The sequence below is a fragment of the Paralichthys olivaceus genome, chromosome 21 (assembly GCF_024713975.1).
Source record: "Paralichthys olivaceus isolate ysfri-2021 chromosome 21, ASM2471397v2, whole genome shotgun sequence".
Lineage (NCBI taxonomy): Eukaryota > Metazoa > Chordata > Actinopteri > Pleuronectiformes > Paralichthyidae > Paralichthys > Paralichthys olivaceus.
This window is the reverse complement of record NC_091113.1, coordinates 72217-95108: the sequence shown is the minus strand read 5'-3', so window position 1 is coordinate 95108 and position 22892 is coordinate 72217. Positions and strand designations below refer to the sequence as shown.

Here is a 22892-nt window from a genome sequence, read left to right as displayed (position 1 = left end):
CTGAAGAACAACGTCACTATGACATTGTCCATCGCTGCTGCCCTCTAGTGGATGTATTGTCTGACAACTGGAAGAGTGTGGATAGTTACATCGTGTGAAACAGACACATACACACACATACACACACACACACACACACGGGGTGAGTAACCTGAGTACTGTTAGTACTGCATGTAGAGTGACAGGACAATGAATGTTTTATTCACTACAACCCACAGATACCTCCTCTACACACACACAGTCACAACACAGTTACACACACACACTGTGTTGTTTCTGCCTCAGTGAGGACAGAGAGCAACATGAATATTTAACACTCAACAAACCTCTCTGTCAGATCCACTGACATCACACACACACACACACACACACACACACACACACACACTGACTGTCTGTGTGTGTGTGTGTGTAAAAAGCAGTAGCGACAAACTGAAATGTTAACAATCAGGACAGTTTATTTTTATAGACTCAAGTGATGTCACTGTGACCTTTAACCTTTCTCCTTTGACCTCTTAAATCTGATCAGTTCATCTCTGAGAAATCATGAAGGAGGGATGGAGGAGGGATGGAGAAGGGATGGAGGTGGATGAGTGGCATACCCTGCAGTCTGTTGTTTGTGGAGCAGTTGGGTGGAGGAATGAAGGAGGGACAGAGGAGGATATGATGGAGTGATGAAGGAGGGATGGAGGAGGATATGATAAGAGGGATGAAGGAGGGATGGAGGGGGATAAGATGGAGGGATGAAGGAGGGATGGAGGAGGATATGATAGAGGGATGAAGGAGGGATGGAGGAGGATATGATGGAGTGATGAATGAGGGATGGAGGAGGATATGATAGAGGGATGAAGGAGGGATGGAGGAGGATATGATGGAGTGATGAAGGAGGGATGGAGGAGGATATGATAGAGGGGTGAAGGAGGGATGGAGGAGGATATGATGGAGTGATGAATGAGGGATGGAGGAGGATATGATAGAGGGATGAAGGAGGGATGGAGGAGGATATGATGGAGTGATGAATGAGGGATGGAGGAGGATATGATAGAGGGAGGAAGGAGGGATGGAGGGGGATAAGATGGAGGGATGAAGGAGGGATGGAGGAGGATATGATAGAGGGAGGAAGGAGGGATGGAGGAGGATATGATGGAGTGATGAATGAGGGATGGAGGAGGATATGATAGAGGGATGAAGGAGGGATGGAGGAGGATATGATAGAGGGAGGAAGGAGGGATGGAGGAGGATATGATGGAGTGATAATTGAGGGATGGAGGAGGATATGATAGAGGGATGAAGGAGGGATGGAGGAGGATATGATGGAGGGATGAAGGAGGGATGGAGGAGGATATGATAGAGGGATGAAGGAGGGATGGAGGAGGATATGATGGAGTGATGAAGAAGGGATGGAGGAGGATATGATAGAGGGATGAAGGAAGGATGGAGGAGGATATGATGGAGTGATGAAGGAGGGATGGAGGAGGATATGATAGAGGGATGAAGGAGGGAATGATAGAGGGATGAAGGAGGGATGGAGGAGGATATGATGGAGTGATGAAGGAGGGATGGAGGAGGATATGATAGAGGGATGAAGGAGGGATGGAGGAGGATATGATGGAGTGATGAAGAAGGGATGGAGGAGGATATGATAGAGGGATGAAGGAAGGATGGAGGAGGATATGATGGAGTGATGAAGGAGGGATGGAGGAGGATATGATAGAGGGATGAAGGAGGGATGGAGGAGGATATGATGGAGTGATGAAGGAGGGATGGAGGAGGATATGATAGAGGGATGAAGGAAGGATGGAGGAGGATATGATGGAGTGATGAAGGAGGGATGGAGGAGGATATGATACAGGGATGAAGGAGGGATGGAGGAGGATATGATGGCATGATGAAGGAGGGATGGAGGAGGATATGATAGAGGGATGAAGGAGGGAATGATAGAGGGATGAAGGAGGGATGGAGGAGGATATGATACAGGGATGAAGGAGGGATGGAGGAGGATATGGTGGCACGATGAAGGAGGGATGGAGGAGGATATGATGGAGCGATGAAGGGGGGATAGAGGAGGAGGAGGAGTGGCGTACCCTGCAGTCTGTTGTTTGCGGAGCAGTTGGGTGGAGGAGGATATGATGGAGGGATGGAGGAGAATATGATACAGGGATGAAGGAGGGATGGAGGAGGATATGGTGGCACGATGAAGGAGGGATGGAGGAGAATATGATAGAGGGAGGAAGGAGGGATGGAGGAGGAGGAGTGGCGTACCTTGCAGTCCGTTGTTTGCGGAGCAGTTGGGTGGAGGAGGTGGAGACGCCGGCGGTCGGACGACAGGAGCAAAGGCGCTCTTCTGTTTGACGGCAGCAGAGAAGGCGAAAACTCCATGAGACGAGTTACAGTTTGAAACCATCGTCGGACTGGAGGGAACAACTGGAATACAGAAACCAGATCAGAAACCAGATTAGACACCAGGTCAGAGACCTGGTCAGTAGTAATAGTAGTAGCAGAAGTAGTAATAGTTAGTATTAGTTGTAGTATTTAGTTACCTTGATATTCACTGCCAAGGAGAGTTGTAGTAGTATTAGTAATTACATTATTAGTCATTATAGTAGTGTTGGTAGTATGAAAAAGTATTAGTAGTATAAGTAGTTGGAAATACAGTTATTCTTTGATTAGCCACGTAGCTGCTAACATTAAACTGGGAACACATGATAAGGGATGATGGAGGGGTGAGAGGTTAATAGTATTAGTAGTTATAGTAGTATGATTAGTATTTGTAATATTTACCTTATCACTTACCATCATAGATAAGGTTCAAGTAGTATTATTATTAAAAAAAGTATTAATAGTAGTATTACTTTGTAGTACTAGTATTTAACTTGATACTTACTGCCGTAGGAAGAGTTGAAGTGGTATTACACGTTACAATAGTATTATTAGTAGGTAATAGTCATTGTTATGGTAGTATTTATATTGTTAGTTAGTGGTACTAGTATTTACCTTGATACTTACTGCAGCAATGGAAGTATTTATGGCAGTATTAGTTAGTAGCAGTAGTATTTGCCGTGATACTTACTGCCATAAGGAGAGCTGGCTGACGCGCCGTTGAGGAAACCCGGTGAGGTCGTCACTCCGAGGTTCGGCATACCCGTGTTGCCGTAACCGTTCATGCTGTTGCTGACGGTGTTGCCATAGTTACTCTGTTGAGGGGTGGAGCTGGGGACGTATCCCCGTGGCGACACGCTGCTGGTGTTCCGACTGTAACCTAGAAAAGGACAGTCGTCAGTAGACACATTACAGCACTAGAGTACTACAATACTACAGTACTACAATTCTACATGACTGCAACAATATAGTTCTACAATGCTACAGTACTACAGTACCAAACTATTACAATGATACTATTCTGCAGTACTAGAATAGTACAATAAAATAGTAGTAAATAGTAGTACTACAGTACTCCAATACTTTGATAAAATAGAAGTGTTATATTACAGGACCATAATACTAAAATTATACAATACTACATGACTGCAGTATTACAATAACATAGTGCAAGAATAATACAGTACTACAATACTTATACGGTCACTCGTACCTTGCGTTGTCTCTGAGACATTGACGGCCAGTTGTCCACTAAAGGAGTTTACACCCATCATGCTGTGGGAGGTGCTGTTGCCTAGTGACGGGATCTGGTTGTGGTTCCTTGGAACGCTGTAGAGAGCTTCAGCGATATCTGCTGCCCTCTTCAGGATGATCTCCTGCACAATATCATTGATCAGTTATTGATCACATGACAATTCAAAGTACTTTACATCAACATACAATGCGTTGCAGTACCATGAGTGACCATAGGGCTGTGAATTATGATGGGTTGTGTATTTATTAATCTTTCCTCAGATTTTTTGTTTATCTTTTATTATGTCATTTTATAATTGTCTCATATTACTTTAAGTGGTTTAAAGTGGCCTGCAGGAGGCGCTCATGTGATGAAACATTAAAACACGTTTGTTTCATGTTGGATCACACCCACAAGACATGTGACACACACATACACACGGCTATTGTTGTTACTACGATTGGATTTACATTCGTTTACAACCTCTGTTCAAGGTTACTCTTTCATTTCACTAGACCTGTGTGTGTGTGTTTTGGGGTGATTAACTCGTGGCTTGAGAAGCGTGTCGGAGAGGATGGAAAGAATATGAAGCGCTCCCTCTTCCATCACTTTCTGACTCATAAAGCTGCAGCAGCTTCGTCCTGTTCACTGAGGGAAATTTTTTTACAGGAAAAACACAGCTGGTGTGTGTGTGTGTGTGTGTGTGTGTGTGTGTGTGTGTGTGTGTGTGTGCGTGTGTGTGTGCGAGTTGACCTCTTCATGTTATTGTTAGTGAAACAGGTGAACTTGTTACCTGGTTGTTGTGTGGCATCCCGTACAGCGCCTCCACCAGGTCAGCTGCTCTCTTCAACAACACCTCCTACAGAGGGAACGTCAACACTGATCATGTGACTGACATGACTGAGGAAGTGGTCAGGCTGATGTTAGCTTAGCTCTGATGATAAGGCTAACTGGGAGGGGTCTGCAGCAGAGAGGGAGGGTTCGGGAACAGAGGGGGAGGGGTTTGAAGTTATCGACTACTCTTTCCTTCATTTTCAAAAACCTGACTATGACTTTAAATCACAGCAGAAGACGAAACATGAAATTTGATATGAGGAAGGAGCACACACACACACACACACACACACACACACACACACACACACACAGAACAAAGCTTTAGTCTTTATCTTAATTAAATTCATTTAATCATCTTCAGGAGGTTTTTCAATTAACCCCGCCCCCTCAACCTTACTCCTCTGTACCTTCATCATTCAGTTATTCACTCATCCATCACTCACTCACTCACTCACTCACTCACTCACTCACTCACCCACTCACTCACTCACTCAGCCCTCACTCATTCAGTTGTTCATCCATTCATCACTCATCCATCACTCACTCGCTCACTCACTCACTCACTCACTCAGTTGTTCATCCATTCATCACTCATCCATCACTCACTCACTCACTCACTTACTCACTCACTCACTTATCCATCACTCATCCCTCACTCACTCACTTGTTCATCCATTCATCACTCATCCCTCACTCACTCACTCATGAACCCTCTAAACAGCCTGCACACGTCTGTTTCTTTTTTTTACGTTACATGAAAACATTGTTTCCTGCATCACAAATGTTATGACCAGATTTAAGACCTTAACACACACACACACACACACACACACACACACACACACACACACACACACACTGAGGGGAAGTAATTTGTGTGAAGTGTCTTTCAGTCGCCGATCGTCTTTAATCTGCTCATTTGTGCAGAGCAACGCTCAAGTGTGTCACAGTCTGTGAGGAGATTTATTCACACACACACACACACACACACACACACACACACACACACACACACACACACACACACACTGTTTGTAATGACAAATGAAAGCCTGATTATTACAAGTGTTTCTGGCACCTCTCTCTCTCTCAGAGTGCATGCTGGGAGATTGTGGTGAGTCAGTGAGTGGCTTAGCGAGTGTTTTTTGTTCTTTATTTTGTTTATGTTATCGTAAATGAGATTGTTTTCACACAGTTTAGTGGTTAAAGGTTCACAATAGTTTATAATTTCGGCCTCACTGTGGGGGAGAAGGTCGGCCACAGCGGTGTTGTGTCGGCCACTCGGATGAACAGCGCATTGGTCTTTTTCCTGGATCGGGTAGAAAAGGTGAACTCGGTCATCAACTAGTCCTGTCCAATGTCCCTCCCTTCATCACCGATGAGGTCCTCAGTAGAGAGCTGTCCAGACACGCGAAGGTGGTGTCCCCGATAAGAAAGATGCTGTCTGGATGTCAGTCTCCATTACTGAAGAGTGTCTCACCGCAGACAACTCTACATGATACTGAGCAACCAGAACCAGAAGCTCAACCCCCGCTTCCACGTTAGAGTAGACGATCATGACTTTGTGTTTCAGTTGTGGAGAGGAGGGACACATGGTGAAATCTTGTCTGAGACAGCGAGATCTGGCTCCGCCCAGTCCGGGGGCGTCACTGATTCCGGAGTGGCTGAGGGCTGCTGCCTGGCGGGCTGCTCCTGAGCGGCCGAGTAGTTCTTTCATTACTCTTGTTGAGGGTTAAGAACACAGGATGTCACAACTTTTTAAAACCCTATGAGACAAGTATTGATTTGTGAATATGGGCTATATAAATTAAATTTGATTAATTGATTGACACACACACACTGTTTAAACATGAGCAGCAGGAAATTAACCATTAGGGTCATGTCAAAATATATATTTATTTTTTATATATATTAATATATAAATAAGTGATAGTGGGATGAACATTTTTCGAAATAACAGATGAAAGAGTGTGAACTGATGATGTGTGTGTTGTTCAGGTACATGTCCAATAATGTCATCACTTTATTGTGTCAGCAAAACAATGACGTGACAAAAACAATTATTTCTATAAATCAGATAAATAACTGATAAGTGTCTGTGTTTGTGTGTCTATTTGTTTGTGTGTGTGAGAGTTTGTGTGCGTGTGTGTTTGTGTGTGTGTGTGTGTGCCAATCGCTTTTCTTGCCACATGGCTGCACTCACTGATTACCTGATTTGACTGTTTCAACCTCTCTGTTTGCCAATGGGCTTTACACACACACACACACACACACACACACACACACACACACACACACACATACACACACACACACAGAGTGAGAGAGAGAGAGAGAGATGAAAACACTCTGGTTTACCCTTTATTCACTCATCTTGTGTATGAATGTGTGTTTGTGTGTGTGTGTGTGTGTGTTTGCATCGTTTACTTCGTTTACATAGAAACAGCCGTAACGTAGATTTGGAGTGTTGTCGTCTGATTGGTTGTCAGAGGAGCTGAGACATGTCGACCTCTCGACCACGATCATGACCTTCATGAAACTTTTTCTCCCGAAGATCGACTTACTCCTGCACAGGTTTGTCTTCCTCTCCTGATCTCAAATCCGATTGTGTTGAACAACTAATGAAGCAGAACAGGATCCTTTAAGAACTTGATCTAAAAGGAACCTTAAAGCAGCTTCAGACCTGAACTCCTCAGTTCTCTGGATCTTCTCTGTAGGATGAAGTCAAATTTCAGAGTGAGACTCAGTTTGTCTGTCTCCTCCTTCACTCCAGTTTAAAGTCTAAATCCAGGAGAAGTGAGGACACAGCAGAGTGTCCTCCACTGATCCACTGAGTGAGTGGTGGGGGGGGGTCATGAGCTTCCAACACGTAACATAAACATGAAGAAACACAAACAAATGTCTCTGGAGACAAAGTGCTGACACACACGTAGAAGACACAGACGAAGACGTGAAGACAGTTTGTGGTGATAAGAGCTGACGACGGTGTCAGGTGATGTAAAAATGATCACATGATCACATGATCACTTCCTGTCTGTCTGCTCCACCTCTCACCTGAAGAACGAAGAGGAATGAAGGAGCAATTCAGCAGCAGAAAACCTGCTGCTGAGTTGTTCAGCTGTGAAACACAAAGTCTGGAGACAAGTCTCTGGAGACAATAAGCGACTTGTGGACAACTGGTTAAGTTTAGTTAAGCTCATGTTCAAACAGGACTTAAGTGGAAGGCCACACAGGCAGTAGACCAAAACATCAGTTGCCTGAAACAAAAAGAGATTGTTGGATTACCGCAGTTGGGCAGAGCCCGCTCTGGATTGGAAACATGACCCAACATGTGGTCCACAAACAACCACTCAGAAAGAAAAGAAAGACCTGGTGAACTCCAGACTCGCCACAATCAATCAAGGAAGTTTCTTGATCAGTCCTGAAACAGGGCGTGGGGAAAACTAAGGTTCTAGGCCCAGCTGCAGCAGTCGTTAGGGAGATGTCCCTGCTGCTGCTCCTCCACCCTGAGATGTTCCAGGATTAAAGAAACCTGCTGAAGGATGGCTGCTGGCTGATGACTCTGCAGTTGGCACAATGGCACTGGTGGAGGTGCATCAAGCAGAAATGCACAGCAGGTGGACACGCCTGTATGGACATGTGGTCTGGTTGGCTGAGTCCGTCATCAGGATTATTTCCACGTGTCTGAGTTTCTGTGGTCGACCATCTCTCTGCTGTTCGCTGAGCACAAGGCAGCGTGGGTAATTCAATGTAGCCATTCCAATGAATTATTGACAATGTTGTGGGATGGGGTTTTCACTTTGAAGATAACGTATCAGCTCACATCAGAAAACACAGGATTCATATGTGAGAAAACATAGAAACATGTCTTCCACATGCCACCATCAGCAGCAGTTCCCTCTGCAGTGATGACTGGATGGACCAGGACCAGGACCAGGATCAAGGCTTGGACTCCATGACATGGCCAGAAGTATCTGGACACACAAACATGGATCCTAGCTTCTTGAAACATGTGACTTCTTCACCTGCACACAGCTGACTTTTCCCTGAGGGACATGGTTGTGATGTCACACTGGTCAGACTCAAGATGGTCTACACCAGCACAGGAAGCATCACATGCTTTGAATGTGGGGATGTCCATACTGGAGGGTGCTTTGCCTGCATCGGCCAAAAGCCCGCCTCAGAGGACAACCCACCACTGATAAGTGTGAGACAGGTGAGAGACACGGTCAGACAGGTGATGATGAAGATGATGATGTTTGTCACTGGGTGATCCTCCTCTTATTGTCTCTTGTACCTGTCTCTAGCTCTGTCCTCTCTCAGCCCTTCATGGATAAAGTCGGGATGGGATCATTAAATGTTAACGAAGACGGATGGACAGAACAGGGACGTGATATCAGACCTCACAGAAAAAGTTAAATGTAGATTTTCTACAGGAAATGCACAAGACTACAGATAATGAGACAGATTGTGGTTTGTGGTGGAAAGACCAGTATGTCCTCTCTCATGGGACTAACTTCTCTGCTGATGTAGCTCTTCTCTCCTCGGCTCAACGTTAACATCATCTCCACCACAGAGATGCTCACAGGCTGTATATATGTATATATATATACACAGAAGCTGTGGTCAGAGCAGAGATACATAACTTCTGTTTCTCAGGGTTCAGACCTCTTCCACAAAGGATCCATACAACAGTGTTATCACACTCAGCTGTTATGTTGCTGATCTCTCAGAAGTGGATGGAACCTCTTTTTCATCAGAGATTCATGGGACATTTGTAAACTGTATATTGACACTGGACTGATGTCATCAGGAAAAAGCTTTTGACAGGGTTGACCATGGTTTTCTTTTTGGTTTTGGAGATGAGTTTAGAAGCACAGTCTGTGGTGAAAGTGGGCGTGGTTGGTCCAGATCTTCTCATTGTTCTGTTCTTGTTGGTCAGGCCTCCACGCTCCCACAGATTCATTTATCAGATAAACTGACTCTGCCGTGGCGTCTTCCTTATATGTTGCGGACACTGGGTGGAGCAAAACTAAATTTAATGAGGCTGTAGCCGTAAGACACATTCATCAGATCCATCAGTTTGGACTGAAATGGGATCAAGACCAGGAGCCTCCACCAGACTCTATTCTTGTGTGTGACACAGTGTGTATTAAAGAGAGAGCAGAGTGTGTGTCAATTTCTGTTACCACACACACACACACGCATGCTCACATCCATTGCTGATGATTATCAGACTCTGAGCAGTCGACCAGAAACCAGACTGATGGAAAAAACACTGACAGTAATCACTTACTGTGTTTATATTAAACCATTGTTTGTCTGTCTCCGTGTGTGTGTGTGTGTGTGTCTGTGTCTGTGTGTGTGTTTGTGTGTGTGTCTGTGTCTGTGTGTGTGTTTGTGTGTGTGTGTGGTACCTTGGGCAGTCGCTCTGGGTCTCCGGGGTGACGAGGGATGACCTTCTGTAACCTCTGGAAGCCGTAATCTATAGTTGGCTCATTTAGTGCTGAGCAGGTAGAGGAGGAAGATATTAAACACATCATCATCAACATCATCATCATCATCATCTTAATCATCTTCATCATCATCATCTTTATCATCTTCATCAACATCATCATCATCATCATCATCATCATCTTCATCATCATCATCAACATCTTCTTCATCAACATCATCATCTTCATCATCATCATCATCTTCATCATCATCTTCATCTTCATCATCATCTTGAATGTCTTTAAAACCTGACATCATTGTTTGTAAGACGACTCTTCTCCTTCAGGCTTCCTCTTTTATTTTGAAATGTTGTTTGTTTTACTTCCTGGTCTTCTCTGATGGATCTCACCCTTTACCAGGTAACATGTCCTTGTGTCCATCTTTATCTGTTGTGAGTCTGTCTGTCACAGTCATTTCCTGTTAGGTCTTTATGGTTAATTGTCTGTGATGAAAGTCACTAGACTGTGTAACAGTCAATCAATAACATCTCTGCAGTAAAAACTCCCAGCATGCCGCTCAGATTACACCATGTTCCTAATGATTTGATTGATCTGTATTGATCCAACATGACACCACATATTCTTCCCTTTGAAGAAACATGATTGTTGAGTCATCAGCTTCCTGTCAGACGTGAACTTCACAGCAAATCAATGGTGGTGACCAGATCCACAGCTGAAGCTTTTATTGTGAAATGTTTAACCCTGTACTAATTGTTTAGGACGGACATGCAGTGATTTACATCATTACAGATAAAATTAATCTTTACACTTGTTCTGATTGGACGAGGATGGAGAATCTCAGAAAACAATTGGACAGATGCAGCCAATGCTGTGATGTGAGAAAATTAAATTGATCATTGATTAGTGATCAATACTCCTTGATAATGTCAATGTGATTGATCTGTGACTGATCTCTGATTTACCAGTGATTGATCTTTGATTGAGCTGTGATTGATCTTTGATTGATCTGTGATTGATCTCTGATTTACCAGTGATTGATCTCTGATTTACCAGTGATTGATCTTTGATTTTATCTCCTGCCTTATTGAAACACAGGTGTTAGTTACCTGTGTAGACGAAGCGTCCCGGCGCTCCTTTACAGAACTGTTTGGATTTGTAAGACAGCGTGACCTCGACAACACCGGGGATGTGGCGAGGGGGGGTCTGGACCCGGATGGCATGAGGGGTGATCAACTGGAGAGAGAGAGATAATCAGTGACATCATGTAATCATTGTCATTGATTGTTGGATGAACTGACCGATCAGGGAAGCGGTACCTCACTCCACACGAGCATGGTGCCAAAGACGACCTGCAGGCCGTCAAAGAAGTTGTCCCCTATCAGGATGACGGTGGCTCCGCCTGTCGTCCAGCCCTCGCTGGGACTGATGGCTTTGATACAGGGAGTGGCTGCTGGACGAGAGACACAGAGACATGGAGAGAAAGACAGAGGTAGACAGAGAGAGAGAAGTATACGTCACTAAAACATCACATGCCACAGATATGTTCTCAGAGGACAATTGACAACGAACTGTTAATCAGAAGATCAGCAATGACATATTCAAATTGACCTTTGACCTCACACCACATCCTGAAAAACTGTCCTGACATGTGACCACTCAGTCTCACACCAGATGTAACGTAACTGTTGTCAAGTCCTCATCTAGTTGTCCGTCAAGTCCTTGTCCAGTCATCTTTCAGGTCCTCGGCCTGTCATCAAGTCCTCGTCCAGTCATCAAGTCCTCGTCCAGTCATCAGATCCTCATCCTGTCATCTAGTTCCCATTCTGTCATCAACTCCTCATCCAGTCCTCAAGTCCTCATCCTGTCTTCAAGTTCTCGTCCTGTTGTCAAGTCCTCATCCTGTTTTCAAGTCCTCATTCTGTCATCATCTCCTCATCGAGTCCTCAAGTCCTCATCCTGTCATCAAGTCCTCATCCTGTCATCAAGTCTTCATCCAGTCATGAACTCCGCGTCCAGTCGTCAAGTCTTCGTCCAGTCATCAGGTCCTCATTCTGTCGCCAAGTCCTCTTCCTGTCGTCAAGTCTTTGTCCAGTCGTGAACTCCTCGTCCAGTCATCAGGTCCTCATTCTGTCATCATCTCCTTATCCTGTCGCTAAGTCCTCGTCCAGTCGTCAAGTCCTTGTTCTGTCGTCAAGTCCTCGTTCAGCTCCTCTCCCAGTCCCCCCGTCAAGTCCTTGAAAGTTTTTGAACTTAAGCCCAAGTCCATGCATCCATATTTGCTCAGATCATTTGCTTCTGAATAATCCACAGACCCTTTGTTAGGGTCCAGGGCCACAGGTTGAGAACCACTGATTTATACCACAGTAGTACTGAAGGTCACACACACACACATACACACACATACACACACACACACATACACACATATACACACCATGATTTAATTGGGTCGTGGATTTTATCCGCTTTAGCTTAGTACATTCACACACACATGCACACATGCACGCACCCCCTCACCACCACCACACACACACACACTTGGCTGGTAATGACTACTCTCTCTCTTCTTTCAAGTGCAACTGCAGATTAATTATAAAGTGAAATGAAAGAACATTGAGTGTGTGTGTGTGTGTGTGTGTGTGTGTGAGGCTAATCTCTTCCCTGACTATTGAAGATGACATTACAGCACCTGAACTATTCTATTCTTTTCTTTTCTATTTTATTCTGATCTTTTCTGTTATTTTATTTTATTTTCTGATCTACTCTATACTGTTCCTCTTTTTCTATTTTAATCTAGTCTATTCTTTACTATTCTATTATAGTTTATTTCTTTTTCAGTTTTTTCTTTTCTTCTCCATTCCATTCTATTTTATTCTACTGATGTTGATGATAGATAGAGGAAAGATGATGAATCAACCAGCTTCCGGTCAAAAGTTCAGTCCAGTTTCAAAACAAGTCAGGTATGTACCAGGTCCACATAAGTCTCAAGTCAAGTTCCAACAAAACAAAAGTGCATACAGACAGATCCAGATCAAAGTCCCAAGTGGAGACTGAGTCCTGATCTTTGTGATTTTCTCCTGAAGTTGTAGTGTCCTTCAACAAATGAACATATTTAACAGCAGTAACATTCATTTATCTTATTCACATCATTGAATATTTACCACATGAATGTTATCAGATTGAAAAACAAACTGATTGGGAGCATCATGACGAGACTTAATATCTGAACGTTTCTGTTCTCAGGAAAACAAAGTCGTTCTGAAATAAAGTCCTGAAACTTCTCATTTTACTGTTTTCAGATTCTAAAGTTCACAGTGACTCTGACTCTGCTGTTTGCACAGGAAACAACAGGACGGAGAGAAGGGTTCAAACCCACGGGACTCCCCTGAGCTCTGATTGGGAGAGGTGGTTTCCATGGTTACCATCTTTAATTAGGAGGGCAATTAAAGAGGTTGAACAGCCGCAAAAGAAACACACACACACACACACACACACACACAGACACACACACACACAGACCATCCTCTCTGGGGACGCTGAGGCGTCTGGTCTTTTTACCCATAAACCACTGGGGTGATCTCTCTTCAAAGACCAAATTATACTCTCTCTCTGTCTCTCTGCCCCCCCTCTCCCTGTCTCTCTCTCTCTCTCTCTCTCATTGACATACTATATTCCCGAGCCCTTTACCTTAAACATCCAAACTAAATGCCTTATTCTAACCTAAAGCTGATTTTAACCCTGAAACTTAAAAGTCATCTATGCTTAAAATGGTCCCCACAAAGTCATAAGTACAGGAACACACACACAGCTTCCTGCAAAATGACGTTGGACACTAGTTAATGAAACAGAGATCTTACCTGCGTCGTTCAATCAGAGTCATTGACAGGGCGACTGTAACAAAAACAGATGAAGAACTTCCTCTCTGACTCAGATGATGTCACCATAAAACAGGTTGAGATTAACCAGATTAACCAGATTAACCAGATCACGTACTGTATATAAGTGACATGGTCTTAATAAACTAAGCCACGATAGGAAGGTTAACAGTTTTCACAATAAAAGTCTTTCAGGGGGTTTGCAGGTTTGTTGTTTACATGAATCACTGAAAGACTTTTATTGTGAACAGGTCTCTGTGTATAGTCATTTGAATGAAAACTCAGTCACCTTCAGATGGGTCAAGTCTCCGGGCTCGGCGGCCATGTTTGGAGTTGTTGTGTACAAACATGTTGTCAGAGACAGCAAGAACGTGGCCGTCAACGTTCACAGTCGTAGACACCACCACCTATGTACAGAGAAAACTATATTTATAAACTGCAGTAAAACACGATGTTGTGCTTTGCGTGAGTCTCTGGGGGGGGGGGGGGGGGGGGGGGGGGACGACAGAGGGATGAAAAAGACAGAGAGACAAAGCTAAAACAGGTGTGAAGACTAAGTAGGGACACAAAGACAAAGGCGGGGTGAAGATAATTGAGGGACAAAGGCGACATCCCATTTATTTTGCTTACATCTCTTTGTTTATTTTATAAACATAACTAATTATTTACTCTTATCATACTTTTGAAATAATAAAGTGTGCTGCCACCTAGTGTGAAGAACTTCCCCTTTCTTGTCTACTCAGGCCCGCCCTGTCTGTGATGTCACAGTCTAACTCAGCTGTGGTCATTCATCATTCCCGGCTGGTTGCCGTGGCGAGGTTGTTGTCGTTGATCCATGGCGATGGAGCAGAAGGTCACACAGAGAGCGGGTGGAGATGTCCTTTCTGTCGCCACGGTGACTTACCAGAACATCCTTCACCCTGCTGTCGCCATGTCGACTGGCGATGAGTCCGCAGGCTTCACCTGACTTCACCTGTCTCATTTATCTCATGCCTCCCTCTCTCTCCACATACGTGGTGAGGCTCACTCTCCCCGTCTTCCTCCTCCTGCTAACTGGACTGAACATCCTGTCAGCTCACCCTGCGCAGGGGGAGAGAGAGGGAGTGTATGTGTGTGTGTGTGTTTGTTACCTGAAACCTCCTCATGTCTCGTGGGTTTCCAGCGTTCTTCAGACAGTTCTGGTTACACTTGAGAAAGAACTTCAAGAAGAACCTGCATCAGAACACACACACACACACAGAATCAGAAAGTGTTCGTCTCTATACTTATGTTTCTATGGTAACAGGACAGATGTTCCTCTGAGACGATGGTTTCACTCTCTGAGGGTATTGATTACTCAGCACCCCCCCCCCACACACACACACACACTCTGAACAGATGTTCTGTGTTTGATAAAATGTTAACTGTTGTTTTTAGGTTTGTTGTCTTATTGTTGTCGTCGTCATCGTCTTCTCTCTTTCAGCAGCAGAATGTTATACATCTTGGTTAAAGGGATAGTTCAGCCAAAAATGATCTACTCACCACTTTGCCTATCTACTCACCACTTTGCCTATGAGAAAGACACAATGTGTTTGTTTGTGTGTGTGTGAATGTTGCTCCGAGCAGCATATCAGAGACATTTAGACTAAAAACGTGATGGAAATGAAAACGTTTCCAGTTGAATTTGAACGTTTGGGCTTATGGACACTTGATGACATCACAGGAGCAGGATGGAGGCATCTTAAGTTTTTTTCTGTTGTTTTTTACCTTTTGAAGAATCCAGTTACTTCAGTTGTGTTGGATTCTGCTATAACTCTGTTTACCCCTGAAACCCCTAACCCACAGGAAGAACAGCTGGTGACACATCTGGATTGTTTTTAAAGTAAAACTTTTCTGTCATTAACAAGAGTGGATCTGAATATAGTCTCATCTGTGTCTCCATCACATCATTTACATGTATCGTCTCTGTGTGGGACAGTTTTAGTCTTTCAGGTGAAACCCTGGTGGCTTCAAGCTCAACTAGAGGAAATAAAACACACAAATATAAAGTAAAGAAGGAAGTAGACTGAGGTACAACACTGTGATTCTATTTCTACTGTATATTGATATTAGTACACATATGTACAATAAAATGGCTTTTTAAATTTCTGCATGGACATATACTCAGGGAACGGTTACCTTGCATTACCATGCAGGTTAGTTGTTCAACATTAGTTACCATGGAGATTTACCCTGATAACAAGTGAACAGGCATCGTAGAAGTGAAAACTCTAAATTAAACCATGAGTCCTGCTTCATAGTTCACTTTAACTTCAGGCAAAAACTATTCACTCCTTCATCTTCCCTTCACTGCGTTTTCATCTCCATCTCTCCTTCACTCCTCCTTTACTCCTTTACTCCTCCCTCATCTTTATTTATTTTTTTATCTCTCTTTTTTCTCCCCCTCCTCTCAATGAAAGAGAGCCAGTGATCGAGGCTGTAAATCTCCACGCAGGACAGATTAAGCTTTCAATTTGTTATGTGATAAGTAGGGAAGAACACACACACACACACACACACACACACACACACACACACACACTCACACACCCACACACACACACACACACTATTAATGCTCATATTTATGAGCAGGAAATTAGGACGCATTGCAAATTTATCACCTCGAAGAAAAGAAGTCACACACACTCTTTCACACACACACACACACACACACACACTGAAACACAGCATGTTGAAGTTAATCTGCTCTATGAGGTAGAAAATGTAGTCATAGTGTGAGGAGGAATTATACTGACGGTAATGTAATGTCACAGTGTGTGTGTGTGTGTGTGTGTGTGTGTGTGTGTGTGTGTGTGTGTGTGTGTGTGATTTACGTGCTGGTAGCAGCTCAGTCTGTTAATCTGATTCGAGTCATTTCCACTGTTCAGGTTCATCTTTACTTTACAGCAGCTGCTCTTTATCTTCATCCTGATTGGTTCATTTCTATCTTCACTCTGATTGGTTCTCCTGAGCCTGTCTCTTGTCTGTCATGTTTAGCATCAAAGAAATTATTTATATTGATAATGTTTTATTTTTTTATGTCTTAAGACTTCAAAACACTGAAATAGGAAAACGATTGGTTCTGTCTGAATCAACGAGTCTTTGTTTGCGAAAATATTATTAATGATCATTAACTGTCAATGAACAGCAGGAAGTTAATTGATTAATGAGCTGATGGAAGTGTCATTCACTTTACACACACACACACACACAGATTCACACACACACACACTGTAACACACACACACACACACACACACACACACACACACACACACACACACACATACACACACACACACTGTAACACGCGTACATAGAGTAATACATTCACTGTAACACACACACACACACATACACACACACACACTGTAACACGCGTACATAGAGTAATACATTCACTGTAACACACACACACACACACACACACACACACACACACACAGGCCTGCACATGGAGGGGAGAAGGAGGTGATCGGGGGAGATAATTAAATGAGATAATGAAGAGTCCATCATCTCTCTGTTCACAGAAAATGAAAAGAGACAATTCATCCTCCTCTTCTTTTTCATCGGGAGGAGGATGAAGAGGAGGTGTAGAGGGGACTAACAGTGACTAACTTAAGCTCTAAATGCGAATTCCTCCGCTGCTTAAAATAGTCCCCAGTGGAAACACTGAGCTCCATCAACTGTTCCACCAATAACAGCTCATGCTGGACAAGAGGAGCATGAACCAGGATTCAAACCTTCTGACCCCGAACATCAACTACAACCTTGACAACTCTAACCCTAACAAGAAAAGATGACAACGTCAACAACTACAAAGACACTATTAACGTTAGCGACGACTACATCAACAAGAGAAACGTGTCGATATCAAAGTTGATTGAGAAACAACGAGGAGACGCTGAAGGTAACATCAATGACATCATCAGAGGAGGTGAAACTGCCGCTGGTTGACTGACAGTTGCTGTGACAACTGTTGTGGTTCTCTTTGAACTGAACAGCTCGTTAACAGAAGCCTCATTAAGAAAAACAACAAACACACAGCTGTCAATCAATCTGAATGTGTGTGTGTGTAAATAGTATTTACAGTATATATTGTACTATAATACAATAGTACTGTTTTATAAAGATCTTTTGTAGCACTGATGACTCATAGTACTTAGCAGTCTATTGCAGTTCACCCATTCACACACACATTCGTACAGTGTATCTATAGGCAGCACTTTTATCTCTATGACAGAGTAGGTGTGTGTTATCGGTATGTGGCAGGGACAGGGATCGAACCACCGACCTTCTAATTAGGGTACCGCACTACCCCTGAGCCACAGCTACCCTGTGTGTGTGTGTGTGTGTGTGTATCTATCTACAGTTATGAAGCATGTAATGCATTTCATTATGTAATGTGAAGCTAAAATACCAACAGAGATAACAACACTGTGCTGATTTACTCACAATCAATACACACACACACACACACACACACACACACACACACACCTGCTAAATACCATTTAGAGGACGAGAGATTCGCTGCATGTCTCCTTTCTTCGTCTTTGTGTGTAGAAGAGGAAAATGAGGAGGAAACTTGTTTCTGAGGACGATGGTTTTGTTAAAAATCTTTAGCGTCTTATTTAAATGTTGCGTTGTGTTTCAGATGACGTGTTGAGGGTCAAACTCTCACTTCATTTCTCAGGTAGAAAAAAATATTCAGCTTCATCATCCTCTCACAGATTCATGCATTTAACATTTAGCTGGCCGGGGGCCTCTGGGGGCCCCAAACATTATTCTGCTGTCAGTCACCCTGAAACACCGCCAGTAATGAGATTCTCTCCAAAACCCACCTTCAGCATGAGAGTCAAATCACACCTCCGCCCGCCACCTGACTGACAGCACGTCGTCTACCCATAATCCAATGCTGCAGACACCAGAGACGCTGCAGATGCCAGACTTGCCCCCCCCACAAAGGAAAAGATTCTCACATCTGGTATTCAGCACGAGAGCGGGAAAAGATGAAAGCTTCATTTTATCATCTTCATCTTCCTCATCTTCATCTTCACAAAAAATTCTTCTCTGATGTCTGGTTAAAGACGTTAAACTGACCGAGGTTCAACCTGTGGGACGAGTTGTCTCGAGGGATGTCACTGTCTCGCTGACTTTTCAAGACTCAGCTGAAACATCGTGTTTGATTTTAATTTGATAAAAAAGAGATAAAAACACACAAACAACAAACTGAATCTCTCCGATAAAAACTGGTGAATAAGAACAGAAAGTTCTGGACGTGAATGAACGAACTTGACAACGTTACAGCGTGAGTAAGGATGGCGGTTGATTGTTTGGAGACAGGAAATGTTTGGTCGTATGATCAACCTCGAGCTGTGACTGTGAACGGACTCGTCTTGTTGAATAAGTGTTATTTACAGCTCATTGTGATTTCAACCTTTATGTTGACGTTTCTATGGAGACGTGAAGCTGCAGCGGCGAAGCAAGGGCTGGTGTTTCTGCTCGTCTGACCCTGACACGTTTCCTGTTCAGTAGACGCCGCCAAAAACACAGGAGACCTTCCCATCATGCATTTCAGCAGGCGGGGGAGAAAAAAGAGCAGCACTTATATGACCATTTCTCTTTTCAAAGAGCTGCCGCAGTTACATCCATCCACTTATACCTCCACACCTCCATCACTCCATCCATCATTTTATCCATCCAACGCCACTGCCTCAGAGAAGAGAGAGATAGAGAGAGAGAGAGAGTGAGAGAGAGAGAGAGCGAGAGACAGAGAGAGGGGAACAGGGGGGAGGGAAGAATGAGATTAATACTCAGGGGGAGGAAGAAAGTAGAGGAGGAGGGGTGAAGAAAGGAGGAGGGGGAGGTGAAAAGAGAGTATGATTCCTAATGGGAGAGGGGGGTGGGCAGGAAGGAGGAGAGGGAGGAGTAGAGGGGGGATTCAGCCTCACTCAGACCAATCTATGAATTAACTAACTAACTAGCTAATTGCACACACCTGAACTAACCACAGTATGTGTAAATAAAGATGAACGACACAACAGCTCCTCTAAAGTGAAACCAAATCATCTGCATCGCCCCCTGATGGCTGTCTGCAGTATAGTCATATACCCTCCTCCTCCATGTTAGCGGATGGGATGTGGAGCAATGTAATAAAATCATGTAGACGTTAAATAAATGTATGTTAAAGATGGTTTCTGTCATTTTATGAGTTTCTTAAGTTTGGTTTGAATTAGTTATTTGATGATATAAATGTCATGATTGACAGCTGAGACTGACTCAGGATTGGTCAAGTTATGTATGGGCGGGGCCTTAACACCATGGCTCCACCCCACGATCACTACTGCACAGACACTGAAAGTCATTAGTATTGTCAGTGACAGTGTGTGAACATGTGACAAATTCATTCTTCTTTATACCTGAACTGAAGAATGACTCACACACACACACACACACACACACACACACACACACACACACAAACACACACACACACACACACACTCAAACACACACACACAGACACACACACACACACACACACACACACACACACACACACACACAAACACACACACACACACACACACTGCTGCTGCACAACGTCTGACTGAGCGATCACAGATGTGTGTGACACTGTGTAATGTGGACACTGATCACAACAGTGAATTATAAACACACAGATTCACACACACGCACTCAGACACACACACACACACACACACACACACACACACACACAGTCCAGGCAGAAGAAATATGTTACTATAAAAGTAATGTGAGAGAGAATGTGAAATATGGTCAGAGGCGATCAACATAAATTGCAAGTTAATACTTTGTGTGTGTGTGTGTGTGTGTGTGTGTGTGTTACCTATCGATGATGACAGGGTCTGACGGTGTCTCGTTTCTGTTTCCACAGCTCTTCTTATCACAGCAGCGACTGAAACAAACATATAATACATATCTAATGTATTATTATTGTTTCATAATAATAATGATAAAACTGTTTGTTTCTCCTCAGTCAAACTGTGATTAAATTTAACAGCTTCAGTTTTACAGTGTTTAACCATAGATGTGTCACGTCCAGGTCAAAGGTCACAGGCATCACAGGTTTCTAACCCTAACCCTTGTATATTCCGCACATTATTATAGAATTTCAACATTTCAGTTGTTTGTTTTATTTTATTTTTTTATTAAATCTGTTTTGTTATTTCTGTGAGTAACTGATGATTAAATGTCGTTTTGAACAGAAAACTTTATTATAACTGTCAGAGCACAGAGAACTGTTCTGTCTGTGCTTCTCCTCTGTTATAAATAAAGTGTAAGAGTAAGAGTCTGATTTTTCTTCGCACAATGATTCATGGTCACAGGGAAAAGAGTAAGTTCAGAGATTGAGACATTTCAATGATTATTGTGACAACCAAGAAACTGAAGAAGAAAAAATTAAAAATAGTATATATATATTATTACTGTAAGTGTTGAGGTCAGACAGGTGTTGTGTTCAGGTGTGTTGAGGTCAGTCAGGTGTTGTGTTCAGGTGTGTCTCACCTGCACATGATCTCGTGTGTGAGCAGAACTCTGCACATCTCTGGATTCTTGTCCTGACCTTCATAGATGATCGCCTGAAACACACAGGAAGTAGATGCCAAAGAAGCAGCTGTGAAACAGGAAGCAGATGTAAAACAGGAAGAAGACATCAAACAGGAAGCAGGGGTGAGTTCAAAAAGTCCAACTAATCTCCTCTCCTAACCACTATTCCTTGACCCCGATGGAAAACATCACAAGGGTCAAGGTAAGATGTGAAGGAGAAGGCGTAAAGGGGTAAGGAAAGGAAAGCAACGATGATCAGACTCCACTGTGTAACTTTATATAAGATAAAATTGTATATAATTGTATTTAGTTCTGATAATGATATATATATATATATATATATATATAAAATATAATGCTCATAAAAATGAAGGAAAACTTAAATCACCAGATCGTGATCATCAACCCAGTGAGGCTGGATTCAAACCTGAACATCCCAGTAACAAAGTGAAACCACAGGCTGATCCAACGTGTGTGAATATCATCAAGTCATCATGTGACTCAGTGGGTGTGGCCCCCTCGTGCCCGGACGTTCTCCTGACAACAACATGATGCTCCTGATGAGTTGGAGGATGGAGTCCTGGGGGATCTCCTCCCAGACCTGGATCATCACTGAGCTCCTGGACAGTTTGGTTGATGGACTTGGTGGCGTCGGATACATAACGTCCCATAGGGCATTGTCCTGCACCAGGAGGAACCCAGGGTCCACCGCACCAGCGTAAGGTCTGACGGTCGCTCTGAGGATTTCATCCCAGTACCGAGCAGCAGTCAGGGAACCATTGGCTATGACATGGAGGTCTGTTGACCCTTCAAGGATCTGCCTCCTCAGACCATCACTGAGCCTCCACCAAACCGGTTGTGCTGGATGATGTTACAGCAGCATAACGTTCACCACGGTGTCTCTTTCATGTCTGTCACATGTGCTCAGTGTGAACCTGTTGAACCTGTATAATACTGCTGCCTTGACAGACCCAACACCACAGTCCGGATCATGTTCTTCCAATTCTCCAGCACCTTCAATACCATCTGGCCCAAACTGGTGAAGGAGAAACACAAGGACATGCAGGTGGACACTCCCCTGGTCACATGGATAAATGACTACCTGACGAGCAGACCACAGTTCGTGAGACTGTGTCTGAGCCCCCCAGGGAACAGTGTGGAGAGTGGACAGGAGCATGAGTACAGGGACCTGGTTGACCACTTTGTGACGTGGTGAAGGGAGAATCAACTGCAGTCGAACGTGGAGAAGACCAAAGAGATTGTGGTGGATTTCAGGAGGATTAGGCTGCAACCTTCTCCAGTCTGCATCAGTGGGACTGATGTGGAGATTGTTTGTACAGGTACCTGGGCATGAAACTGGATAACAAGCTGGAGTCGTCCAGCAACACCGAGGCTGCTTACAAGAAGGGCATGAGCCAGCTCTACTTCCTGAGGAGACTCAGCCCCCTCAATGTCTGCAATAATGTTGCTCCGCATGTTTTATGAGTCTCTTGTTGC

General features: G+C 43.7%; 1 protein-coding gene across 2 annotated transcripts in view; it reads right to left on the bottom strand.

Annotated features, from left to right (window-relative positions):
- The window catches only part of LOC109642644 (transcription factor COE3-like), a 28990-nt gene that overhangs the window by 879 nt on the left and 5219 nt on the right, over positions 1-22892 (bottom strand). Inside the window, exons 5-15 of one of the 2 annotated variants that reach the window (XM_069517896.1) lie at positions 21354-21427; positions 20677-20745; positions 14912-14993; positions 14071-14188; positions 11223-11356; positions 11013-11139; positions 9868-9956; positions 4407-4472; positions 3593-3755; positions 3071-3259; positions 2263-2424 (exon numbers count right to left, since the gene is read on the bottom strand). In XM_069517896.1, the coding sequence (XP_069373997.1) occupies positions 2263-2424; positions 3071-3259; positions 3593-3755; positions 4407-4472; positions 9868-9956; positions 11013-11139; positions 11223-11356; positions 14071-14188; positions 14912-14993; positions 20677-20745; positions 21354-21427 (1273 nt within the window). The remainder of the gene's footprint in view (positions 1-2262; positions 2425-3070; positions 3260-3592; positions 3756-4406; positions 4473-9867; positions 9957-11012; positions 11140-11222; positions 11357-14070; positions 14189-14911; positions 14994-20676; positions 20746-21353; positions 21428-22892) is intronic. The other variant, XM_069517897.1, reaches the window with a different exon arrangement.